At 50.0% G+C, this 20,849-nt stretch overlaps 1 protein-coding gene across 1 annotated transcript in view; it reads right to left on the bottom strand.

The window, feature by feature from the left end:
• Window positions 1-20,849, bottom strand: part of GALNT18 (polypeptide N-acetylgalactosaminyltransferase 18) — a 343,154-nt gene that overhangs the window by 146,602 nt on the left and 175,703 nt on the right. Inside the window, exon 3 of the mRNA XM_046017675.1 lies at window positions 4,633-4,799. Coding sequence (XP_045873631.1) covers window positions 4,633-4,799 — 167 coding nt within the window. The remainder of the gene's footprint in view (window positions 1-4,632; window positions 4,800-20,849) is intronic.

Raw genomic sequence — 20,849 nt, 5'->3', positions numbered from 1 at the left:
GCTCAGCCCCCTCACTGCCATTACCTCATGTGCCCTCAGTGGCCCTGGGGCAGTGGGGCAGGCAGGGCCTGATGTCCCCACATGGCAGGGAAAACCAGAGCAAAGACCCACAGCCAGGAAGTGGCAGAGCTGAGACCAGAAACAGAGTCTTAGCGTGTTTCATTTCCAGTTTAGACTTATTTGCAGGACTCCCTGATGCCAGGGGCTAGATCTTCATGCCCTTGGCCCACGCTGGGCCCTCTATCATTGTGTGTGGAACTGAACTGACTTGGCCTGATCCAAAGTAAACACGAGTCCTGTGCCGAGTGAGGGGACGCCCCAGAGAAGCCAGCCCTAGATGGAGCCTGCTCTGGGCAGGGTCATAGAGTCACCTTCCCCCAAGTCAGGCTGGTCGCGTCGGAAGGGCCTTTCTGCCCTTTTCAAAGGCATGATGGCTCACCTCCTCCCAGAGCCACGGTCTCAAGGGTCTCTTCCTCTCTTCTTGAGAGCTCAGCTCAGGATGGTCTCTGGGGTAGGGTGGGGGAGGGGACTCGTTACAGGTTACCCCCCCCCACCCCGCCCTGTCCACACTGGGTTATTCCAGCCGGCATCAGTCCCCTTCCCACCATGCCCCCTGCCCACCCGAGGTTCTGCAAGCCACGGGATCCCAGGACTGAGTGCTATTGCTCTGCCTAGCCTCCTGGCACCCCTTCCAGCACCCCTCACTGCCTCCAGCGATATCCCTCTTCACCCATCTGCTCCCCCCGAGTGGGACAAAGGCAGGCCTTTTCTTCTCAGAGGCAGCCCTCATTTCTGTGCCCTGGATGCCATCCTCTCCTCCCTCCTTGGAGGCCTTGTTCCATGCCTTGGCCTCAAAGGATGCAGGCATCCCCTCTCCAGACAAACGAAATCACCAGACCTAAGGGATGGCCACCCAGATTTCTTAAAAGCTCTCCAAGTGATTCTGATGCGCCACGGGGTCTTGAGAACAGCCTGCCTTTCGAAAAAAAGAAACAGAATAGAACAGAATACAATACAACTGAATAACACAGACCAGACTATAATAGAAAATACCACGGCGCTCTGCACATTAGAAGGCTAACTATTGTTGCTTAACGTTTTGTTTCAATAGAGTGTGCTATTGTACGAGTGTGAGTAGGCGTGTCATCCTGGGTCATGTTGTAAATGTCTTTGTTGGTGTGGATTATGGTTAAAGTGTGTGTGTGTGTGTGTGTGTGTGTGTGTGTGTGTGTGAAGCATTGCTCCAATTCCTGCCTTAGCTCCTGATTCTCTTTTACAGTCAAAAAGTCTACCTCCTTGGTTGTTCTTCATCTGTACCTGGCTTCCACATTCCCCATCCTCCGCCCCCAAAGCTTCCTGCTGAGGTTTCCAAGGTCTGCACCTTCCGAATCTGGGGGTTTCTTCCCAGACTCGGTGTCCTTCCACCTATCCATGGGTTTGTTCAAATAAATGACTTTCACTCTGGGAATTCTCTCTGTCCACGGAGTCTATCATCCTCCAGTCTCTCACCAGCTAACCCTCCTCCTCCTTCCTCCTTAATGTCTCATGCTCAGTATTCTCTCCAGCTTTTTTCCTTCTGCCCTCTTTTCTTTTTTTTAAATTAATTTTTTAATTTTTTAATAAACATATAATGTATTTTTATCCCCAGGGGTACAAGTCTGTGAATCGCCAGGTTTACACACTTCACAGCACTCACCATAGCACATACCTTCCCCAATGTCCATAACCCCACCACCCTCTCGCTACCTCCCTCCCCCCCACAACACTCAGCCTGTTTTGTGAGATTAAGAGTCTCTTATGGTTTGTCTCCCTCCCGATCCCATCTTGTTTCATTTATTCTTTTCCTACCCCCCAAACCCCCATGTTGCTTCTCGACTTCTTCATATCAGGGAGATCATATGATAGTTGTCTTTCTCCAATGACTTATTTCGCTAAGCATAATACCCTCTAGTTCCATCCACGTCGTCGCAAATGTCTGCCCTCTTTTCTTTGTTACCCTCTCCTCCCAGTCAAGGCTTCAGTTATTCCGCGTGTAAGCCTCCAAATTTCCATTCCCGCATCTCCCTCTCTTGAGCTCCGGCTGTGCTGCTGACTAGCCATGTGTCAGCCTCCTGGGAGTGGATGGACACAAGTCCTGAGGAGGGGGAAACACTGACGGGGCTCAATTCAGTCACGCACTTGATTGTGTCAGCTCCACGAGGCAAGCATCCCCATTTTACAAAATGTCATCCCCATTTTACAAAGGAAGAAGCTAAGACTCCGAGACACTGGGGGCTGTTTTCATGGTCACTCCTGCAACAGTGGAGAGGAGCCTAGAGTCCATGACTCGAGACTTCAGTCCAGAGTTCTCTCCCTTCGCGGCACATAATAGAATTCCACAGGTGCAAAAGCAAAGCCACGTCTTGTTCATTAAACCAGAGGTTCTCAACCAGAGCTGTGCAACAGAATTAAGAATGCTTTACGAAACAGAGATGTCCAGATTCCACCTCAAACTTACTGAATCAGGATCTTCTGGGGAGAGAGGTTGGCTTGTTTAGCTTTCAGTTTTGAAGTAATTACAGATTCACAGGAAAGTGCACAGAAATGTACAAAGAGGTCCCGTGCCCTCTCCCCCCAGCCTCCTGCAACACTGGCATCTTAGGTAACTACAGCACAATTTCAAAATGAGCACATGGATGTTGCCTCCGTCTGCAGAGTTTTCAGATCTCTCCAGTAAGACATGTACCCATTTGGGGGTGAGTATGTAGTTCTGTGCAATTCTTGTCTCATACAGCATTGAGTAGCTACCAGTATAGTGCAGATATTTAACTGTACCATCAGCATCATATACCCTAGAGTAAAGCCTCTGACAGCTCCCATCCCCGAGGAAGACCATTCTGCTGCTCCCGTCCCACTGCTCCTTCTGCCTCTCTCCCCTGGGAACGCACCATCTCCTGAGAGCCACCCTGGCTTGAAACCGAGCCATAATTCACCAGCCCTCCTTAGGCCTACCTGCCCTCGATCCCCATAGCCACCCCACAGCAGAAAAGGGCCTAACAAGGCCTCTTGCTTGGGAGATGTCCTCACCCTTGGAGAGATGGCTCATTCATCCTTTGCCTTCTCATTGGGTAAAAGCGGAGGGGCCAGCAGGCCTGGGTGGAGCAAGGTGGGTGCATGGGTGGGCTAGTCAAGCTGTTCTGGTGTTAGCCACTGGGGGATGGGTGCTCTCGTGGGCATCCATTCCACGGACACAAGCAAGGGAACAAGGAGCTGTGAGAAGTGGGAGCTGAGCCCCTTCCTGTATCCCTCATAATAGACAATCATCTTTAAAACTATGCTGCCAGGGGGCGCCTGGGTGTCTCAGTCAGTAAGTGTCTGCCTTCAGCTCAGGTCATGATCCCGGAGCCTGGGATCGAGCCCCACATTGGGTTCCCTGCTCCGCGGGAAGACTGCTTATCTCTCTCCTACTCCCCCTGCTAGTGTTCCCTCTCTTGTTGTCTCCCTCTCTGTCAAATGAATAAATAAACAAAAACCTTAAAAAAAAAATAAAACTATGCTGCCTATTTGTTTCCACCCTCTGATGTCTTTTCCTCCCTTCACACCCATGGAACAATTGGGTCAAGTGATTCACAAGCACTGCCCTTCAGAAAGCTCTGAAATTTGCCTCATAGCAGTGTTCCTACACTTATTGAGATTAAATATATTTCAATTATCTGATATGTTTCAGCTTTAATTGATAACAAAACACAAATTGCCCATCTGAACTTCTCATTACAGCAACAGATTCACTGGAAAATTTACTACCTGACAACCCAAGAAAACACTAAAGAGAACACAGGCCCAGTGACTCTACGATCCTGTGACCCAACGGTCTGGTTTCTAAAATCATGCATTATCCAAATCACATCCATTTTAATCATCCTATCAAGAGAGCTGGTTTTAAAGCCATCTCAGTACCTGGTCGCTAAGTCTGGAGAATATTATGGGGGCGGTGTACGAAGCCATGACAGGCCCTGAAATTCACACCAAGGGAAAGAGGTAGCTGGTAGTGGCTGGAGAAGGGGGGACAGGATGGGGGCTCCAATCGGTGTTTGGGGGGTCAACTGGGGCTTTGCTAAGGCCAGACAGAGCAGGGAGCAGGGCATCCAGCAAAGAGGACAGACTTTCAGCAGTTCTGTTGTTGTCACCATGTTACATACCCACTACCAGCCCCACCATTGAACCACTGTGACCTTCACCATCACCAACACCATCGACACCTGCGCCCTCCCCTGCCCCAATCACTGCTAAGACAACATGAACTATCTTCCAGGAAGATGCCAAGGAACATCACAAACTGAATGGATGCTTCCCAGAAAAGAGTCCCTGGGAAGGTTCACCATGTACGTGGTGGGAGTGGAGGTCAGGGCTATTTGCCTTACGCTGCAATAGAACACTAGAGGAGGCAGTGCCCAGCCAGTAAGGAGAAGCTTGGGGACCAAGCCCCTCCAGGATGCAAAGAGGGCACGCCTATGGAGGGAACCTTCCAGAGCGGTGACCCTCAAAGACCTCCCATCTCTGAAGCAACATCTCAGAGAAGGAGCAGTCGCAGAGAGCCATAAGAAAATGAAAACCACCCTGGGAGGCTGAGCCCAAGGGAGGCCGGGCACTCACCATTACTGCTGTTGTCATCCACCAGGATGATCTCCTTGAGCAGGTGTGGGGGCGTGCGTTCGATGGCTGAGTGGATAGAGCGCAGCAGCACGGACAGCGCTTCGTTGACGAAGATGAACACGATGCTCACCTCTGGCAGGCTATCGGGGAAGGAGAGGTTGCGGCACCTAGAAAGAACGGCCAGGCTCTTAGATCTGTCAGGGACTTGGGTGGGGTCTCCCCAGGGGCTGGCCCATCCCAGGTCTTGGCTCTAGCTTTGCAAGAGGGCCCAGGAGTCCAGACTCTCCCCTAGGCCTCTGATGTGATACATAAGAAAGCCCTCAGTGTGCAACAGAGAGGCTCACACCATTAAAACTGGTGGGAACCACCAGAGAGTCTGAATTTGTCACTGACAATCCCAGCTGAATAGTTGTACAATTAGCACCAAGGGCAGTACCTGGAATCCATTAAGTGGTCACTAAGTATTCACTGGAAGAAAGACTCAGTATTTCTTAACCCACCAGGATAGAAAATGCAAGCAAAGGGAAGTCGTCATCTTTTCAAAATGGCAGTCAACATCTAGGTGAAGGCAGACCTTTGGTGATCTGATTCATGAGAGAAATACGTGCCCTTCCAGAGACTTTGACTTCCAGAAGTGACTCTGCCTCTGGATATCCCCAGATATGAAGGGATATGTGCCTGGGACCTCTCCTACTTCTCATTCATCACCAGGATCCAACCTCCAGAACCAGGCTGAAACTAGAGTCAGAGTCTCCACATGAATGAGGGATGGAAGGACAACTCCAATCTCATTTCACAGATGAGGGCACTAAGGCTCAGAGAGACTGAGTCCCCATCATGAGTCAGCTTCCAAGACAGAAACCCAACTCTGGCCTCTGACATCTACACCAGGGTTCTTCCTTCCAGGACAAATGGTTGCTGGAGAGACTGCCTCTAACTGTCCCATTTCCCCCCTAATTCTCCTAAAACCCTGAAGTCATTGGAAGTCTCTTACCCAAAGGATTTGAGCAAAACTTTAAAGTCTGGGTGCTCTTCTCCATGGGAAGAAGAAGTCATGATGACGGCAAGCATTGCCTTAGTGGGCAGGAAACCATGGCTGGTGCCCTGCTCTGGCTGAAAGGAACCATCCTACCAGAAGGCATTGCCTCCCATCTTCAGGATAGTTGAATGAAAGCAAAGAGCAGAAATTATAGGCCATGGGCTCAGAGAGGAGGCTGTCCACTCCCACCACTGGCCACGGACGGCTCCAGGGGCTCAGAGCTGGTGACCACGTTGTGTGGCTCCAAAGTGGGAGGTGCAGCCAGGTCAGAACACGCAATAATGAACATAATAGCACCGAGTTTCTGCTTGTCGGCAATTAAAGTGCCGCAAGATAGGAATGGGCCTGTTCTTCCTTAATGAGGAAGGCTGCAGGATAACCAGCGCTGAGCAATTTGGAGAAATCACCGTGGGGCCCCAGCCTGCTTAAGAGCAGGAGATTAATAAACTAAAATCACTGTCTCTATGGTTACCAGAAATTTACAGAAACTTCTCCCATTCTATTTCCAGCTCTCCTTCTCTTTCACTAAAGAGGGGTGGGGGAAGGGGAGGAGTTGAAACTTTTCCCAAATCTGCCTCATTCTTACAATTTTAATAAAACCACCAGGTTAACAGATTGGTGTGGAAGGCATTCATTCTTGTATATAATGGAATAAATGTTTATTGAGCTTCTTCCATAGAGTACTACTGTAGGCAGGGTGTGGATGAAACACCTATCTTTACCTCACTTAGCCTTTGACAGGGGAAAGAGCAAACTGGAAGCAAAAAAAAAAAAAAAAAAAAAAAAAAAAAGATACAATCTCATAGGAGTACTGAGATGAAAAGTAATACTGGGTAGGAGGACAGGATGATGCCTTGGCAGCTGTTCCGGAAGGAGTGGTCAGGGAAGGGCTCTGGGAGGAGGATTTAGTCAGAAACTTAAATAGCATGAAAAAGCAAGCCGTGCAAAGGCCCGGTGGGGCTGAGGGAACAGCGCTGTGATGAGAGAGGACACAACAGGGGAAAGTGGCTCACGTAAGTGTAGTGAAGGGGTGAAGGGGATGGGGAGGAGAAAGACTGGAAGGATTCTTTAAGCTCATCAGACTGTTTCCAAAATTTTTTGTTGTTGTCCTGAGTGTGATTTTTATAAGAGCCATGAGAAAGTTAGTAGTTAGCAGTCAATTCCTCTGACTAGTGCTTACTTATGTCTATCAAGACCAGCAGCTGGCCTTTCCTTAGGCGTGAAAATGGACCGAAGCATTCACATAAGACCTGCTCACTAATTCCATTTTAAAAATAATACTATATATGGTCAAACTGCTGGCACATGACCTTTATTTTTATTTTATTTTGATAAAGTATAGTGAAGAGCTCCCAAAGAGGTCAGTACAGGGGTACATGTTCGCTGTCCTTCCCACTAACCCCACCAGCAGGGAAGACGGTGCCCCCGTGTCTGGAAGCATTTCTCCATGGTTCTTCAGGTCCTCAGAGCCCTGCTAACTAGAGCTCCAGATTGTTGATGGGTGTTTTCCAGAGCTGGGGGTTAACTGTCTTCCTCTACTCCCCTCCCTCCCTTCTTCCTTCTGAACATAACCACTCCTCCTCCCCATCCCAAGGAGACCAAGTTTAATCTCTCCCAGTATCGTCATGCCCACCCCAATGGTTTGAACCCGCAGGGTCTGGGGGGCGACTTCTGTTGGTCTTTCCCTAAGCAGAATGGAAATGTTATATTTGTTTCGTAAGCTAAATTCTGCTGATCACCATTTTTGTGTGAAAGGCTCTTTCAAACACAAGGTTTTTATATGCAACCGCTTTGGAACATAACAGAACACCTAGAGTCGTGTATGGCATTGGTACGTGCTTGTGTCTGTCCCCCTCTATTATAATGCAGTCCCCCGAGAGCAGGGGCTTTATTTTGCTACTTAAACCAGAGTCTGGCACACAGTAGGTTGTTGGAATTAAATGAAGCTCACAGGACTATTGATTGATCTTATGGAAGGACTAAATTTCATATGCATGTCACTGACCCCAGCATGTTCCTTTTTTTCTGCACACCTCCTCCATGCGTCGGAGAGTCAGGGCCTCTCTCCACCCGCGGGTCCTTCCTCCCCTGAATTTATGGCCCCGGTTCCTCATGTTCATCTCAGGTGGCTCTCTGATTCTTGGTACTGTAATTAGATGATCCCTCCGGGCCAAATGTCCTGACCTCCTTATATCTTTCTTTCCTTCCTTCCCTCCTTCCCCTTCTCTCCTAGGAGCTGCTCAGGGTCCTCCAGAAATAACTGTGCCGCCCTGACCTCTCTCTCGCTGCACTGTGAGGCCCCCTTCGCTTTAAGGGAACCTAACCTCAATATGGGTGTGGCCGAGCAGAGGCTAAAGAGTGGGACAAGAGCTCTGCCCCAACTTGCACGTGACCCTGGAGGGACCCCGTACCTCTCTCCAAGTCACGTTATAGAATAAGGGAGGCAGAAGAAATGACCACACAGTCGTCTTTTCTTTTGAAAATTCTATAAAATTTTGGGGTCTTCTATCTCTCACAGGGACCACCAAGTACCACTACACACGTCCCCTTACTGTCCTTAGGATTATGCAAGGTGACCACGTGTCCCGGTTTGCCCACGACTTTCCTGGTTTCAGCACTGAAAGTCCCAAGCGAAACAGGACAGTTGGTCACCTTATAAGTAGACCACAACATCCCCAGCTTTGTTGAGGGGAGGGACAGAGCTTGTTCCGGGCTCCACACCCATGCCCAGCACAGTGACTGGCCAACAGCAGGGACTCGGTCAGTCCCTGCTGAATACATTGGTTCTACCTTCTGCTAAATACATCAGTACTACCTTCTCTAAGTTCCCAGCACGCACACGTCGACACACTGAAGCAGAACTTGCAATGCGGGAGAAAGGAGGCAAAAAGAAGGGGGAGGACAGCCTGTCAGGCGAGATGTCCACATACGGGCTGGTCACACTCACTATCGTCACTGCTGAACACTGAACTCAGGGCAGGAGCCTGCCTGCCACAGGGCAGCTCAAGGCTTTCAAGGGGAATACACATTCAAGAAGCCCCTTGGAAGAGAATTGTTCCAGATCCAAGCCCGGCACTTATGCTCCAGAGGCCAGCCAATTGCTTTGCTCATCAGCCTGCACTGCAGCCCTCCTGCCCACGATGAGAGCTTTGCCTCTGTATTCACACCCCTGAGATGTCCTCCCCCAGCATTTTGGGGGGGGGGGTCCTCCAGGATCCAGGGTCTGGCCCCACACCCTCTGCTCCCAGCACCCTGCTCCCCACCTGCTCTGGAGGTCTGCCTCTGCGCTCCCTGTTCCCTGCTTACCTCCCTAGGAAGGCCCAGAGTACGGGAGGGTCACACAGGCCTAACTGGCCTTCCCCTACTGATGCTTCTGGGGAAAGCCTGACTGTACAGGACCAGTTCCTTACTCATGTTGCGAAGAGGCATATTCGCCTATAAAATTAAGCCATAAAAGTTCCCGTTTTACTTTTATTCTTGTTCAAAGTCGAGCCATTTTCCACTAGAGACAAAAACAAGGCATTTATGAGAGGGGAGTACTACGGCTGTCTAATAAGCTGGAATTGATGGTCATGATAAACTCGGCTTTATCGATCTCTCACATAGAAGGTGACGCGGGATGGGAGCCGCTATGCAGAGAGGCCTCTCGGCAGAGCTCCCCGAGATGGTTTTGATCTGCTTATAAAGCACATTTATATCAAGAGCTTCACTGCCACTGTTGCCTGTGAGACGCAGGGAAGCAGTGGCCAAGTAAGCGAGGCCAACCCCGGCTCCCGGTGGCCGGGTACCGCCCTGGGCAGCGTCCAGAAGCCTCCGTGTGGCATCGGCAGATTCTCGCCTCCCTATGACCGTGGCAAGTCTACAAGCACCCAGTCTACCAGGGTGATAACTCATGGGGAGGCTGCTTGACCTGGGGTGGGAGGAGTGGGTAGACCTCTTCCAGGAGGAAGATCAAAGTCGAATGTGAGCTGAGGCTTCCTGCCAGCGCAGGGGTCACCAGATCCAACTATGCCAGGGTGCGCGGAGCCGAGGCAGGGCCTTCCTGGACAAAGCAGCAGCACAACAGGAGGATGACACGCCCAGATCCCCTGACTGTCCCCAGCCCCTTTTCTTCCCAGCCTTCTCCCAGGAGGCCCTCCCCTGCAGTGGTGGTCAGCACATAAGAGTTCACGCACACCATTAACTACCTAGAACATAAACCCTGGGACAGAGCCTCGTCCCAGGGTCAGCACTGCCCTCTTGGTCCTTCAAGACGGTGAGTGTCCTCACCCTAGCCTTCCCCCTCCTACCTGCATCCACGGGACTTGCTTGGTCCTCCTCTGACTTCACTTGGGTGCACTGCTGGCTTCTTCTAGAACTTTCCAGGTGAAATAGCCTCCCAGGCTTGCCTGCATCCAGTCTGCTGGACTTAATGAAACCCACAGATGAGGGCAATGAGGAGCTTTTCATTGAGCATGAGGATAGTCAAGGTTTTTACTCCCTCTGGCTGGCATCTCTGTTTCCATGATGTCTACAGCTAAGGGACTGTGTGGTACCTGATACCCCTACTGTCCACAGACCCTGTACAGAATATTGAGAAATTATAATAGTAAGAATTTCCAGTTTCTGAGTGCTCATGATTTGCCATATACCATGCTAAGAGATATATGGGTATTTTTACTTCTCACCACCTTTTATTCCTTCCTACAAACTTGTATGGCAAACACCATTATCCCTGTTATATAGATGAGGAAAATAGGGCTAAGACAGTAAGTTATTTTCCAGGGCTTAAACCTGGGCTCACTTGTCTCCAAAGCCTGTACTCAGAATCCCTGCTAAACTGGGTCTGTATCTTCCTTCCCACTCTCACCCAGAGATGCGTCCGGCAAAACAGTGGTATTGTGACAAGCCAGAGACCTGGTGGGGCTGGGGGGCAAAAGAGATGTCACTCTGGGCTGCTAACTCTGATGAAAGATGGAGAGGATGTCATGTGCCCGATGTGTGCAAGGACAATAAGGTACTGTTGGGCACCCGAAGCCTGAAGCTCCTCCTGGTGCATTGTTCTCATTGGGATAAACAATTCCAGTGACTCCTCATGTAAAGGGGTCTGGGTCTTCTGTCCCGTAGCCTCATCATTTGCCCACCACTGGGGGACCAGAGACTGATTCCTGAGCTCCATGTAGCTACCAACAGCATGGCCATCAGCATACAGGGCAGCCTGGCCCACGACCTGTGTGTGGCCAGATCTGGCAATAGTGAAGAAAAAGCAGCGACACGGCCCAGACCTCTCTTGTGGGAAGATTGAATGTGAGATACCCCAGAAGGCAGGAGGGGAGTCTGGGGCAGTAGCAATGATGGGGTTGGAACAGGACAGGTCAGGGAGCTGGAGATGCAGATAGTCACCATTAGAGACAGCGCTCTAACACATGAGTCAGGAGGATGCCCCCCTCTTCCATACCTGAACACATGACTTCTGGTTTTGTGATGACGTGACCGGGCGTGAACATCAGCGCACAAAGAACCCCACCGGTCTGTGGTTGCTGAATGATCTCAGCTCCTTGCTCTGAGAGAGCACACATGAGCCCCAGGAAGGAGAGGCCCGCTGCGATTCCTGGGCTGGAACAGGATCCCCCGTCAGACTTCCATGGCCTCCTGTGGCTCACTTGCACACCACTTTCATGCCATTGCAACATGTTTTTATGTGATTATTGAACAAACACCAGCATCTCTGCTAGCCTCTGAACTACACGAGGTCAAGACCACATCTGATTTACTCACCAGGTATGGCTAGTACCTTATACCCCACTCAGCACAGTAGAAACTCAGAAGCCCTGGATGTCTGGCTGAATGAACAAATGAATCAGTACTTGAATGGCGAACAGGAGAACTAATTCAGGCCCATGAAAGGCCTGTGGGTGGGAATTCCAGCGTGACCCGGCAGAGCAGCCATCACTGAGCCGAACAGTAACTCGCCGACAGAACCCTGGATGAGTTCCTCACACGAATAGAGCGGCTGTAAAAATCATTACAAACTTGGTGCCTGAGAACAACACAAATGCATTATTTTACGAGGAAGGTACAAAGGGACTCGGTAACATGCGAGGTCAAGCAGTTTATAAATGAGAGCCCAGGCCTCGCAACCCAAGTTTCAAACATTGCTCTGCAATCTACGCAGAAGCTTCATCTGTCGGCCACGTTATCCGATTTCTCTTTTTCCTCCATACGCCAGCAGGGTACCTGGAGCCAGGATGGGGATATCTAGAGGCTTTGGGGAACTGGCGAGATGCCACCTCTGGCTCAGCTGTGGAAGAGATGGTGGACATCTAAGAACTGGGAGCTTTAACTGTCTGCAAGGCGAGGGAAACCTTCTGATCAGAAACCACAGATAGGTAAACTACTCAGCAGATGTGATCATCAAAGTGTCCAGCTTTCATCCAGAGAGAGAGCTTCTACAAACATCTTTCAGGTGATTATACCAATTTAGAGAAAGGATCTGTTATATCAAATGTCGATTGTAAGTAGGACAAGAGGGAAAAGTCATTTGAAATGTAAACACCCAGCAGGAAGCAGGGAAACCATTTGTTTCTAAAACATCTTACTAGAAATCCAGGGGAAATGGAATCCCCTGGGGCTACATGGACAGAGGCCCAGGGAACAAGCTATGTCAGGGACTGAGCGTCTCTGTGTGGCGAGTTTGTGGGTGAGCAGATCAGGCCCGTGGTAAAGAGAAAGTGCGGTGTGGGGAGGTGGGCCCCAGGTCAGAAAAAAGAGGATGGGGCATCTTTGCTCTCCATCAGACCTGGCTCTGGCCTCCTCCCCAGATCTCTGGGGCTGGGGAGAAACCCCTCTATTTGACCCGCCTGGCCTATCTCTCCCCTAGTGCCCGTGTCGATGGCCTGTCCCATGTGGCTTCTTGTCCACACAGCAGTCCTCTGGGTACTTAAAGTCATGGTCATGTCCCCCCAAGCCATCCCTTTTACAGATCCAAGACCCAGATGATACATATGACAAAAGGTTAAATAGCAGTTACTCTGTGTCAGGCAGTGTTCTAAATATTACCATCGCTACTTTGTACATAGGAAAATCAAGGCATAGAGAGGCTGGGGAACGAGCTGGAGCCGAACCAGCTTGCACCAGCACTCCGTAATGTAAACAGAAACTGCATCTGTTTGTCATGTTCCCCACTTTCTCTCTTGGCTCCTTCTCCTCTGAACATACTCCTTTCTCTCTATCCCTTAAAATCCAATTCTGCACTTGTCATCTGAGTGGCAAAATAGACAAAACTATCACCTCCCCCTGTAAATACATTATATTTCTATTAATATAGCTCAAGATTATATTGTCTAAGAACAGCCCACATGATACTCTTGGCCCATAACAAGCTTTACATTAAGAACTGTTTTCAGAACTGTTTTCTCTCAAGGGCTTTAGGAAAGGAGTGTGACCCCACCCCCAACTGTGCGTGGTTAACGTTTTCAATGTAATAGCAGAATCTCCAGTAAGGTTTTCCTCCCTTTCTTTGGAGGATGCTATCATGGAGGACACGTCTACAGATCTCTGAATCGCCTCCATAGAGTCACAATCCCAAACCAGAAAAGGTCATCTGGGCTGGGGAGGGCAAGGGTGACAAGGCAGTGTCCTAAAGACACAGGACCCAGCTCAACATACTTGCTCTGCCACATACCACCTGTGGGAACTTGAATAAGTTTCTCAACTTGAGGGGCGCCTGGGTGGCTCGGTGGGTTAAAGCCTCTGCCTTCGGCGCAGGTCATGATCCCAGGGTCCTGGGATCGAGCCCCGCATCGGGCTCTCTGCACTGCTGAGAGCCTGCTTCCCTCTCTCTCTGCCTGCCTCTCTGCCTACTTGTGATCTCTCTCTGTCAAATAAATAAATAAAATTAAAAAAAAAAGTTTCTCAACTTGACAAATACTCAGTATTCTTTTATAGGAAACAGGAATAATAATAACGACCTCCAAGAGACAGGAGGATGAAGTGAAATTAGAAAATACACATTAAGCAGTCGGCCCAGCATGGGGCACACAGTAAGTGAGCCAGTGGCGGGTCTTAGTCAAAATCATTAGCCCCTGGGTAGCAACTCCCACATGGTCCAGCGATCAGGATCCCAGCTGCTCCCCCTAGAACCATCCCCTGTGTCCCCCGGGGCCAGGTGTGTAATTTTGGGGGCCCAGGGCAAAGGGAAAAGATGGTGGTATTCACAAATTATTCCGAGTTTTAACCCAGTGACAGCAGAGCGTCGAAACCAAGCACAGGGCCTCTCCAGCCTCCCCAGGGTCCTGTGCGACAGGCTGCACACTGCGTGAGTTTCCTAACACTAATACTGCTGCTGCAAGAGAGCACTACACGGCTGGTGGCTTAGAACCACACACATTTATTATCTTGCCGTTCTGGGGGTCAGAAGTCTGACACGGGCCTCACGTGGCGAAAATCACAGTGTTGGCAGCACTGCGTTCCTTTCTGGAGGCTCACGGTGATCATCGGTCTTCCTCCTATCTAAGGCTTGCCCACATGCCTTGGTTTACGGCTCTTTCCTGTCTTCAAGGCCAACAACGATTGGTGGAGGGCTGATCCCTCTGCCATCCCGCTGGCCTGACTCTTCTGCCTCTCTCTTCCACTTGTAAGTGCCCTGCGACTACAGACTACACGAGGCCCATCCCAGTAATCCAGGGTAATCTCTTTATTTTAAAAGCAGCTGATGAACGACCTTAATTCCATCTGCAACCTTGATTCTGCTTTGCCATGTACTAGACCACAGTCATAGGTTCCAGGGATTAGAACATGGGTGCCCTTGGGAGACAGTTACTCTGTCTACTCTACACAGGCAGCCAGACCTGCTGGCCCACCAAGTCCGGAGATCTCTGCTGTGTGTCTAGAGTCTGCACCCCAAGGACCCTACAGCCCTCCAATCCACTCAGGCAAACCTGTGGCCCAGAGGTGGCAGCAAACACCCAGTCACCTTGGATGGACTCTAACCTGCTCCTAGGGGGCCCGAGCCCCTGGCTCCAGGCGGCATTCTTTCCTTGCTATAATCCCATTCCAGATCTTTCTACTTGGATGTTCACATAGGACCTCTCTGGTTCAGGAATAGGGCTGGGGTGTGTGTATGTGTGTGTGCATGGCACGTGCACACACCTGTCGCAGCTGCTCCATCCTGGGGCTGCAGAAAATAGTCTAACCCCCACCCTTAGTCATCCCCCCATGCCTTGGTCTCAAGCTTGAGCCCCCTAGTCCCTAGTCAAGCCAAAAGCCAGTCCACACTACCCCCTGGGGGAGGAGGGACAAGGAACCTCTGGGGACCCTGGAAAGAAAGAGGACATGATCACTGACAGACTCAGGAGACTGAGGGTCTCCCAGAGAGAGGCAGGAATAGAACCTGCCAAGGCTCTGCCCTGAACTACCTTGGAGGTAGGCCATAGAGTTGCCATGGCAACTTAAAGCTTACCACCTGGAGCTCCCTTTCTCCTACCCACACCCAAATGCCCACTAGCTCAGGCATTTGTCCCTTACACTTTCTGCAGCTCCTGTTCGGGAATAACAACCACCGCCCGAAGGAAAGAATGAGGTGTGCACCTGTTGTTGTGAAACCATGGGCTCCCATATGCCACCTGCTCGACCTGCTGCCGCTGGCTGGGGGCCTGCACGTACCTTCTTGCACTGAGCTGGTGAGTGGCTTCAAATGCCCATGATCCTCCTCCCCCACAATCACAACCCATCTTCTCAGTGGTCCCCCAAAGATGCTGCCTCCATCTTCTCTTTCCATCCTGCAGGCAGAGACTGTCCTGATCGTTTTCTTACATACTTTTAATTCCCCCCCCCCGCAAAAAGCTTCATCTGCATGCAGTAAAATTCACAGATCTTAAGTGAATTTGATGAGTTTTGACAAACGTAATCTACACCCCAATAGTGTAGATTTTTCCCCTCTTCTCTTTTCCCCTCTTCTCTTTTCACTCCTGGTGGGTTATTTGGGAGCCTACAGACAAGGAGGAGGAGGAGGATGGGTCCTCTGTGTGCTCAAGCGCACCTGGAGAGCCACAGGAACATTTGGAATCTGCATCTGGGGATGGGAGAGGTGGGGCCGAGTCCAGCCAGCCTGAGATGCAGTTTCTATCCCCTTCAGTCCTGAGGCCTGGGTGTCTCTGCCACCTAGAAAGCAAGAAGGCAAATCCCTGCCCAGATCTGGCAAAGGCCTCTCCTGGGGTGACATCCGGGGGGTACCAGAGGAAGACACCAATGTCCTTTCTCTCCTGAGTCTTCTCACCTGGGTGATGCTTGTTAAAACAATGAAGGGAGAATGAATGGCATTTTGATTTCCCTCAAAGCCAGCTGTCCTGGAGCCTGGAGGAAATCTGTCCTTTCTTTAAACAGAGTTAAGAATCCAGAAGAGGCTAATAAAACTGACACATTTCTGGTTCCTCTGTCCTCCCTTCCCCAGGGGAGGGCCATCATAACTAGTAAAAGGAGCCTCCTTGCAGATGTCTCTCCAGATCCTGCCTCCCTGTTACAGAGGGCACAGAAGAACAGGGCTTCCGTGGGCTGTCCAACTCCAGCCCTGACTTACTCCAAACCTACAAGAATAGATCTTCTGCAAGGAGGCCAGGAGATGGTCTGCAAGCTTTCGGATCCCCTGCCCTGCTCTCCCACCACCTTCCATCTGGATTCCCACTACAGTGTAAGCCCCTCGAGGTTTCTCTGTCTGGTGCTTTACTGGGTGCCTGGCATACACTTGGAGCTCAATACATGTTTGTGGGATGAATAAATTAATAAATCCTAGCAAGCAGCTGGATGAACTTTTCTGCTTCTGGTTATGTCTCCTGCTGTGTATAAGGCCCTGGGGGTAGAATGGTCCCTTCAGCCAGATGACAAAAGTGGTTCAGATTGCCTCTTTCCACACCAAGAAAGGAGACAAAATAAGGGGCCAGCCAGAGATGATGGAAGAGAGGGTGGAGTGGGATTTGGAACACCCATTTCCCAGTCCAGGAATGAAGCCAAGCATAACGTCAGGGTTAGCACTTGGAAGAGCAAACCCAACCATACAAAGAGCAAAGTGCAAAATCCAAGGACACCTCCGGGAGCAGAAGTCCTCAAGGACACTGAGAATGAAGCAGGATCCACTTGACCAGACTCTTCTGGAGACTGTCCTCAGCACGGTGCTTCGTCTCCAGATGCTAGCCACCCCCACCCATCCTGCCTCATATCCTAACATTACCTGCAGCAAAGACATCATCCTCAGCCTTGATAATGGGTTTTATGTTCACCACAACAGTTTTTCCAGCACTCAGAGACTTTCCCAACTCAGATGAACCGATCGGCCCAGTGCTACATACTGATAAAGCAGTCCCCAACCCCGTTAGAGTGCCACCAATGGACACTTCAAGGAAGTAAGCGTGGTGGCAGTTACAAACACGGATTGTATTGCCAGACAACCTGGGTCCAAACCCCGGCCCTGCCACTAGCAATCTTGCGCAGAGGTTATAGTCTCTCCATGCCTCAGTTTCCTCTTTGGTAAAATGGGAACGAATAATAACACTATCAGATAATAAGAAATATATATATATTTATATTTATTTTATATTATATATAATAAAATATATTATATATATATTTCTTATTATCTGATAGTGTTATTATTATATATCTGATAGTGTTATATATATATTTATTTATATATATATAGGTCTCTGCCCCTGGTTTCTGCTAATAGTTGGTCTTTGGTCTTTGATCCCAGTTCCCGACATGGAGATCCTAAAACCCTTGTCACTTCCTGAGTGACAGGAGTGTCTGACACAGAGCTCCTAAGTCCCTTGGAATTTCCTGGGTGATGGGAGCATCTTTGGATCTAATGAGGTGATTCTCGGTGGGCCCTGAATGAAGGCCGGTCACCAGAAAGACCAAGGTATGATTAGAAGTCTGGAACTTTCGGCCTCACCTCTGACTCAATCCTCTGGACAGAGGAAAGGGGCTGGAAAGCGAGTTAATAATCCGTCGTGCCTACATGATGAAGCCTCCATGCAGATCCTCAAAGCATGGGGTTCAGAGAGCTTCCAGGTTGCTTCCAGGAGGATCCTATGCCCCCAGTCCACGGGGACAGAAGCTCCTGTGCTGGGGACCCTCCCAGGCCTCATATATATCTCCTCATCATACTGTTCATCTGTATCCCGTATTATGTCCTTCGGAATCCACCGCTAAGTGTAAGCATTTCCCTGAGTTCTGTGCCACAGCTAGCAAATGACTGAACTCCAGGACAGGTGGTGGAGACCTCCCTTTACAGCCTGACAGAAGCACAGGTGACAACTGAGACTGGTGACCAGCCTCTGGAGAGGGGGCGGTGTCATGGGACTGAGCCCATAGCTGGCGGGACTGACACTAACTGCTGGTAGGTAGTGCTAGAACCGAATTGAATTGTAGGGCCCCCAGCTAGGGTCACAGACGTGGCTGGTATGGAAAAGCCCCAGAGAGCTGGGCTCAGAGGGACTGTGAGTAGGACAGTCAAGAACAGTGTGCGATTCCCAGATGAGTCCCTATTCCATGAGGTTACTGTGAGGCGTCAAATAGTTAACAGAAATCAAGGGCCAAACGTGTCCCAGCAAACATGGCTCAGGCTACAAAAATGTTTGCCAGTGTAATAGGAACGGGATGATAGTAAAGACTTTGAAAAAATGTTTCCAAAATGAGTGAAACAGGATAAGTTAGGAAGCAATGACCTTGTTACAAGGCAGGAATGTTTTTAGCGAAGTTAACAGACAAAGAGAGGCCCTGTTTCAGCTAAGCACACCCTTGTTTTGAGTGGTTCACCAACAGCTCTCTGATCTTGGGTGTGTGTCTGGCATGGGATCTGAAGTAGAACTGGATAGAGCTTTCCAAGTCCATGTGCAAAGAGAGACTGCATCCTTAACGCCCCTGCAGAGAACATGGGTGGAGGCTCACAGGGAGGGCTCAGCTCTGCCTCCTCTCAGAGATGCCATTTTTCCTTCTATGAAAAGTCACCTTGCCTCACGGCCGTGCAGGGGAGAAGAAGCTCTAAAAACTGCAGCTCTATGTGGAGGGAAGGTCCCTCTGTTACAATTATTGCTCAGAATTCTGAGTCCTTTAGAGATCTTTTGTCCGCAACTCAGGAAGCCCAGCCTGGACCCCTACTCGCCGCCCGAATTGTGCAACCTCCAGAGTGCTTGTAAGGGAGGACTGCGCTTCTGAGAAAAGCCGCATGGCCTCAGTCCCCTCTACCCTTCACCCTCCTGTTTCTCTCCCAGGGAAGTGGGGGGAACAGTGACAGGACACATCTCTCAATCAAGAGTTAAAGGGCTCCGGCGTCGGTTGGTTCCTAATAAGACAGCTGCGGGCCACCCTCAAAGGCCAGGATTTGGCATCTGGACACATGGGGTCAGGTCTCAGCGCAGCTACGTATCCAGCTGTGTGGTCTCAGACACAGCACTTGTTCCTCAGTTTCTCTAACTCTGAATGGGGAGAATGTGCCAGCCCCTTCCCCACCTCTGCTGCCGGTGGGTGTGGTCCATGTGGGAAGGGCGTTCTCAGAGCATCAAGCCCTGTGTAAATACCAGTCATTGCTACAGTCACATTGCAGTCTGTAAGATCCACCATTTCCAGAGCTTCCTTCTTAGTTCCCCTTTACTTTGGAACAAACCTGCATAGAGCGAGGCCTCAGCTTGACGTGAGAGCTGGCTGCAAAGTCTGCAGCTCCTGTGCCAGCCAAGATCAAGGCCAAAGCCCCTGCGAGAGTCCTGGGGTCCCAACTCCTCTGAGGATCCTTTTTCTGGAGCCTCTAGGTTCTGCCCATATCAGACCTGGATCTCTGCAGCCCCAGGCATGGTCTCTGCAGCACTCCCAGGGCACTGAGAGCCTGGGGCACTGAGATAAAGTCACCCTACGGATACTCCCAGAAGCCAGTTCCATCCCAACACCTGTCTACTGCCATCATGGTCCATGCTACCACCACCTCTCACCGGGATAGGCAGAAGCCTCCTGACTGGTCTCCCTGCCCTCCTAGGCCCTCTCATTCTGTTCCCAACACAGGAGCCACAGGGGCCTCTGAAAATGCCAAGCGCTTTCCTTCGTTCCCATCTCACAGAGTACAAGCACACCCCGTGCAGCAGCCTACAAAGTCCTTTGCCTGCGATTTTCAACCTGGGCTGCACCCTGGAATACCTGAGAGCCCTGAACAATACAGATACAGAGGGCCACCTCTGGAAACTCCCACCTAATTGGTCTAGGGTGTGGCCCTGGCATCAAGATTATTCTAAAGTTCCCTAGGAGTTCAATGTGCAGCCAAGCTTGAGAACCACTGCCCTACTTGACCTGCTTCCTGTGGCCCCTCTGACTTCATCTCCAGCTACCACCTTCTTGCTTGCTCCGTTACAGCTGCATGGGCCTCCTTTTTCAAACGTGCCAAGCACACCTCTACCTCAGGACCTTTGTACTTGCCGGTCCCTCCACCTAGAAAATTTCCCTCCAGGTGTCCATGTGGCTCGCTTTCTCATCTCTTCTGGAAGTTTGCTCAAATGTCACCTTAGTGAGGGCTTTTCTGATCACCCCACTAAAAATTCAACCCCTCCTCCTGTCCCAGGAAGTCCCTACTTCCCCTCTCCAACTTTCTCTTTCTTCATAGCATCTGCTACCATGTAACAGGCTACATATTTTACTTCTCTGTTTTCTTTATTATGTGTCCTGGTCTATATAGAATGTAAGCTCTGTGAGGGCAAAGATTCCCGTCTGTTTTGTTCACTGCTCTTTCCCTGTGCCTAGGCTATGCTGGCATATATAATTATCAGTAAGTATCTTTAAATGAATATATACTCTTTAAATGAATATATACTTTAAATGAATATATACTCTTTAAATGAATATATGAATATATACTCTTTAAATGAATATATACTCTTCTAGCCCTTGTACGTCCTCAGCTGCTCTTTCATCCCTAGAGCCCAGCCAAGTTCTCCTTGGGCCAGGAAAACCCATTCTCAATGATACAGCATGAGCTCAATAAGTGTCTATGGGACTGAACTGAACTTTTCTCCCTAAAAGAACATAGCCTCCAAACCCAGCAGCAAGATCTTTCCTGAAAAAGATCTTTATATCTGTCTTCCTGATATAAGCTCACTGTAGTTTGCAGCTTTAAGAAAAATTTAAAAATAAGGAGGAAGAGGGGGAAAGAAGGTTTGGGGGGGGA

The sequence above is a fragment of the Meles meles genome, chromosome 8 (assembly GCF_922984935.1).
Source record: "Meles meles chromosome 8, mMelMel3.1 paternal haplotype, whole genome shotgun sequence".
NCBI lineage: Eukaryota > Metazoa > Chordata > Mammalia > Carnivora > Mustelidae > Meles > Meles meles.
The sequence above is the reverse complement of the archived record's forward strand: the minus strand, read 5'-3'. Positions and strand labels throughout refer to the sequence as shown.